This window comes from Lactuca virosa, chromosome 4 (assembly GCF_052849685.1).
Source record: "Lactuca virosa cultivar CGN04683 chromosome 4, Lactuca_virosa_CGN04683_v6, whole genome shotgun sequence".
In the NCBI taxonomy this organism is placed as follows: Eukaryota; Viridiplantae; Streptophyta; class Magnoliopsida; order Asterales; family Asteraceae; genus Lactuca; species Lactuca virosa.
The window spans coordinates 161,054,238-161,060,894 of NC_136429.1; the positions used below are offsets into that span (position 1 = coordinate 161,054,238).

The window sequence follows — 6,657 nt, forward strand, 5'->3', positions numbered from 1 at the left end:
AAATGAAATAGAACTTGTGGTGGAATTAAATCATAATGGTGGTGGTGTTGTGGGGGCGTTGTGGCGGCAGAAAATCCGACAACGGTGGTGGCAGTGGTGACAGCCCTAGCTTAAAGGTCAACAATTCTTAATACACAAAAGCAAACACTCAACTCAGTAAATGGTCACTGGAGAGAAGAGAAATGAAAAAAAAAGGAGGAGAATGACCTTTCCGTCTCCATTATCGGAATAAAAAATCTGTCGTCGGTGATGACGGCCTTGTCATCGCCAGTGATAAAGCATGCCACCGGTAGTAATCTATCGTCTTAGTTGCACTTTGGTAGGAAATCAAGAGAGCAAAAGGGTGGATAGACTATAGGAAAGCGGAGAAGAGAAAGGTATATCTGCATAGAGCATAGTGATAAATCTAGTGTTTTAGTATCGACGTTAAGTTTTAGCGGCGACACCTTCTGGAGGGAACTTATACCGTATTTTCTTCGAGCATTAGCAGCGACGATTGTCGTCACCATTGACGTCGTCGCAATAGTATATGAGATATTCATTTCCAGCAGTTGGATTAGGCCCATATCGACAGATAAGGTTTAAACAATGCCTTTGACGCGAATCGTGAGTTTTTACCTTTAGCAGCGACTGCCACCTTTAGCGGCGACATCTAACGCGAAAGTTAGATGTTGTCACTAAAGGCATCGCCGCCAAAAGTTAGTGGATACTCTAGCAATGATTTTCTTAACATATTAAGTCTTAACATAATAAATCTCCTAACCCACAATTGAAACCAAATTTGAAATTATGTTGCAAGTATAGTCCAACCTAATGATAACGGTGTTAAGCGAAAGTCACAAATTAATCTTAGCATATTCTCTTACCCACTTCTTCTAAATCATAAGGCATCTATATATTAGTTTCAAATTCAAATTCGTTTCTAACTAAATCGTAGTGGGTGTTGCACCCTTATCCTATAATTCTTGATATTATATGCTAAAATTTCAACGAAAAGATCAAGGATCATTTAAAATCTCGTTGCAATTACGATGATATATACAAGCCGTTATCTATGATCAAACGGACATCTATACCAAACAATACTAATCTATTATTTTGCATTGTTATACGCAAATTATACGATGCATGCTTTCATTATATTTCGTTATTATTTAAAAAAATGTATATTTCAGTTGGTTAAATTTTAATTTAACTTAAAACTAGTGTAAGAATTATTCCAATTTTCTTTTTCTTTTTTCAAAAAAAAATGTAAATTGTATTACTACCATAGAATGAATGAATGAATGAAATTGTTCGAAAAGATGACCTGAAAATATGGAAGCCATGGTTGCAAAAAGTTATCTTCAAATTGATACAATCATGGCCATAATGCCGTTGTCATCGGCCTTCGATTATTTGTTGGCTTCCTTCTTTCTCTGATTCTCCCGTTCGGATGAGACATACGTGACGCACCGATCAACATATAATCAATAACTAGAAGCTAGATCGATCAGGCCTGCGTCACGTTCATTCATCTCTCTGAATCATATATATATCTTTTGAATTAGCTTAGCGTTAGCGCCATGGATCCGAATCCAAGCCCAAGGAAGATGCGAATTCTTTCTTATGTTATGACAAAAATTCCTAGTTTCAAACGCCGGCAATTGCAGGAGCTTGAGAATGAAAAACAAATCCGGGCGTCTTATTTACCGGAAACCTATTCCGAACTCTCCGAACGTGAATCCTACACCGAACTCGCCGAACGTGTGGCTCAACTTACGGACGATGACATCCTCGCCACCATCCGTTCGGTCGTCGTCGAGGTCTCTCAGATTCGATCCGTCCTCAAAACTCTTGGCGAGCGTCCCGACCCCGAGGCTGTTGATTCCGCTAGGGTGAAGCTTCATGAGATGGATTCGCCCTTCGCTCAGCAGTTGGACGAGATCGCGATGGCCGAAGGCGGCGTTGAGGAGGTGGAATCGAGGAGGAAAGCGGTAAAGAGGGAGAAACAGATGTTCAGGGCCCTGATCTCGTTGGATGAGATGCATGACAGCTATGCCAATTTGTTGATTGTAGCCGAGAGGAGGCTTCAGAAGCTTTATGAGACGGCTAAGGCGGCAGGAAAGTTAAACGTCCTTGACCGGAGGGCTTCTTCCATGCTTCCGACCATCGCCGAGGAGGTTAAGGAGGAGATGGCTGATATTCTTCAGGATGCGTTGATTAACGGTGTCGAACGGATTGATTTATCTCGTCGCCGGTTGCCCTTCATCCCTGAAGCCTTCGGGAAGCTTCGTACATTGGTTTCCCTTAACCTATCCTGCAATAAACTTATGGTTCGTCTTTTAACATTCTATTATTTCTTCTTCCAATCATCTTCAGATCGATCTAAAGGAATCACATCACAGATCTCTTTCAGCTTTCTCGATTCTGCTCTAATTAACTTTTTTGTATTGAAACAGGCCATTCCAGATTCAGTTGCAGGACTCACAAATCTCGAGGCACTTGATGTTTCTGCTAATCTATTTGAATCACTACCAGATGCCATCAGATCGCTAAAGAAGTTGCAGATCCTAAATGTATCGAGGAACAAGCTCACTTCGTTGCCCGATGGACTTTGTAAATGCAGGTAAATATAACCAAATTTAATTTCTGTTCTTCCCTCCCTCTGCATCATTCTAAACTCACAAATTAATTAATGTTGTTGATTAAATGAATTCAGATCATTGGTAGAATTCGATGCAAGTTTCAACAAGATCTCGTATCTCCCCGCCAACATCGGGTATGAACTGGTGAATCTAAAAAAGCTTATGATGCCTTTGAACAAGTTGCGCACCCTTCCTACCTCCATCGGCGAAATGGTATCTCTTCAGATTCTAGATGTACACTTCAACGAGCTCAAAGGTCTCCCATCCTCCATCGGAAAGTTAACAAAACTGGAGATCATTAACATCGGTAGCAACTTCAACGACCTTACATACCTCCCGGATTCAATCGGAAATCTAACCAGCCTTAGGGAATTGGACGTCTGCAACAACCAAATCAGCGAACTTCCAATCACATTCGCTCGTCTCGTGAATCTAAACAGACTCGTAGTTGACCATAATCCGTTGATGGATCCTCCTCCGGAGGTGGTGGCGGAAGGTGTGGAAGCGGTGATGGTGTATATGAGCAAGAAGTTGTACGATAAGATCGTGGAAGAAGAGAAACGAATCATATTGGAACGGGAAGAACAGCTTCAGGCTGGGTGGTTCACGACGTTATTTTTTGGGCCTGTCGCCGGTCCCGGCGCAACTTATCCTTACCTCACTCATCGACTATGATCAAATGATTCAAATCATCATGTTATCCAACGACGTAGTTAACTTTTGCATGAGGTGGTGGTGTTCTTCATTCCACCTTGTTATATTTACCTGTTTTAATCCTCACTCAGTTTGTATGTTGATGATTCCGAGGCATGTTTACCCAACCAAAAGCAAGAATATAAATACATGAATGTAAGGTTTTCAAGGTAAGATGGTGATATATGTAACATGCAAAATTTTATTCCTTGTATTTATGGATGATATATCGAAATAAAATGGTCTCGTGTCTTTTTTGATATCATGTGTCACATTCACATATTGTTTTGGCCCAGCTTCATTATTTTTTGAAACAAAATAGAACAGGACATTGAGTTAGGTTGGTAAGTGGAAACCCGTTTAACGTGTATTTTTAATGTATACATCTTAAATCATTTTAATTGAAGATAGATTATTGTTGTAACAATATGGTTTTTGTTTTATAGAGAATAAAAAAGTAATTATAGGTCAACATCAACACTATATATCGGTCTCATAAGAAAGGCGTAACCCGAGATGTAGGATAGTCGGCAACTCCTACCAAAGGGTGATGAAACTGACTAACTGAGTTTGTAAAAAACTTCCGTCAAAAAGAAAAAAAAAAAAAGTAAAAATACATAAACAAAATATAAATAAATATAAGAATGATAAAAGCTCACATTGGATTATCCCAGCATATAAAAACGTCATCTTGCAATGAAGAAAACAATAGTGTTAGTCTAAAAGATTGGATTATCCCAGCATATAAAAACGTCATCTTGCAATGAAGAAAACAATAGTGTTAGTCTAAAACAAGGAACTATTGAGCTAAAATAAATTTGTACGTAGAGTGGGGCAAGGCTCCGTAAGAAAAACATGATAAGATAGATGAGTAAATTAAATGAGTAAGCTATCATATCTAGCGCAAACAAAGAAAAGAGAGCTACATCCTAAACTACCTAAATACTACTATGCTACTTTGATCCTAAGTCTGTTGTTTAATATCTAAGTTCGTGTCCTAGAAAAGAGATAACTCCTTCGAGTATAATCTTACACTATCTAGCTCACTTTATTCTCGGACGACCTCTTGTTCTCTCCCCTTGATTGTGATTGTCTCCTAAAACACCCTTCATATACGTCAAATGGTATGCCAAATTATAAATGTCATATCAAAACATTAAACACACTTGTAAAAATAAAGTCTCGATGTATTACAAATAAACAAAGTTTAAAATGTTCCAAAAGAAAGAGTATGATTGTGTATCAAATCAAACATCATAACATAAGCTATAAATAAACCACTTGTGGCGTTCTAAAATCTACAACATTCTCAAACATTATCACTTCGCTAATTGTCAAAATATGTGGTTTAGACTCGGAAAGCCTAGTAACTAATACATGGGCGCAACACCTAGTAGGCCAAGGTACTTACACTTCCCTTCACCAATACACAACCCCCAAAATCTTTTAAAAAGTAGGCTTGAAAGTGAACAACATATATAAAGAAAAAGAAGCATCAAGATAAAAGCAATTTGTCTAACATAATAAAAGTAATGTATACGCGTTGTTGTTAAGGTCCGGTTGATGAAAGTATATATGCTAAACATCGTTTGTTTGGACTGTCCGGTCGATGAAATCACATATGCTAAACACCACTCATTTGGATCGTCCAATTGATGACAACACATATGTTAAACGTCGCTCATTTGGACTGTACGGTTAATGAAAACACTATTGGTTTAAGATGTCCAAGCCAATAACTAAATTAATATATTCTTGAATTATAAACAAAGTCTTTTTTGGGTTGCCCTCATAACTAGTAACCGTATAAAATGACTTTTGAAGAGAGATAAATTGATTTGTTAATTTATTATATGATTAATAAATTAATTAGAAATTAAAATAAATGATTTATTAATATATTATATGATTAATATATTAATTTGAAATAGTAATAATTAATTAAGAAATAATCAAAAACTAGTAAGAAAGCCCGGGCTTCGCCCCTGGTTGTTTTTTTTTTTGTTTTTAATTTTTTTTGTGTTATAACAAATTTCACAAATATTACTGGAAATAACGTTGTGTACAATTCAAAGAAGTTTTGTGTCCTCTACATTCGCTTCGTCCTCTGCCTTCTGCCTCTGGTCTCTTCTGTGGAACTGTTAGACCAACAAAATTATCATAATTTCTTATGAAATGTTAAGTTAATTGTATTAATAATGAGAGGAACTTACATTGACACTATTCAAACATTTTTTTTCTTTTCTACTCTAACAATGTCGCCCTTTTCCATTGAAGTAACCATCCGCTAATACCTAAAAAATGACATAAATACCCTCAACAGAAGAAACATGAATTAACAATTTAACAAAAATGATAGATGATTCATAGAATATACTTGTTCAACAAGTGACCGATTCATTGGATCAAACGCCAACAAATTCCGTTATAGCCTAAGTGTCAACGTGTCAACATCTAGAAACTTCTCAAAAAATATGACTGCTTTCTTTCTACTCATATCAGGTATCTTCTTACCTTGTTATTGCACACCTGAATCAAAGATCATAAAACAGATTCAACCCATGTGCAAATTTTGGGAGAGCTGGAAACAAAATGGTCAAAATACATTATTCATTCCAATGGATTTATCCATTTCCTAATCTAGAGGATTACCTTAATTTGTGAATGGATATCAGTGAGGAAATGTTTATTATGCTTCAGATAATTTCTAAAATCCTTCATGAAAATCTCTAATAGTTAAAAATTATTCCATCATAATGTAAACTCAACCAAATAGGTAGGTATCTGTGTTTTTCTTAAACATATGTGTTGAACATACCAAATCATGTAACACCTGTGACATACAAACACCATTTATTATTCTCTACCTGCATTCTCAGCATTAGCCTATAAAACACATAAGTTAGAGAAAGAGAAAAAAAAGCACCTAAATGTCCAACTCGATTACTTCAAATGTACTTGGTTCTAACCCCATATACCCTACAAATTTCATGTCAGTTTTGTTAATTGATTGAAGCTTATAATGACTCTCCATGTGACATAAGTTTTTGGAGTTTACATGAGACTATCCACATCTTTTTTAACCTTCACTACATTTATAATCTTCTACTCACACAAATGTTGAATAAACAAACATGCCTTATTAAATCAGTTGATATCGTAAGCAAAAGAAAGGTTAACAGAGTAATTACATTGGATAATGGAAGCTGGACAAAAATGCCATGAATTGATTCCCGGTGATTTAACATTGAAACAACATCAACGACTTCATTTTCTTTAATTTTTTCAATAAGCCCTATTACTACTGAGGCGTTCATTAAGAAATTGAGGGCATTAC

The 6,657-nt window shown here is 36.5% G+C and overlaps 1 protein-coding gene across 1 annotated transcript; it reads left to right on the top strand.

The window, feature by feature from the left end:
- The first annotated feature begins 1,357 nt into the window (after positions 1-1,357).
- LOC145107638 (plant intracellular Ras-group-related LRR protein 9-like) lies at positions 1,358-3,580 on the top strand. The gene is made up of 3 exons (XM_079044573.1): positions 1,358-2,315; positions 2,442-2,608; positions 2,702-3,580. The coding sequence occupies exons 1-3, from the start codon at positions 1,566-1,568 to the stop codon at positions 3,300-3,302; spliced, it is 1,518 nt and encodes a 505-aa protein (XP_078900699.1). The 5' UTR covers positions 1,358-1,565; the 3' UTR covers positions 3,303-3,580.
- Positions 3,581-6,657: the final 3,077 nt, after the last annotated feature.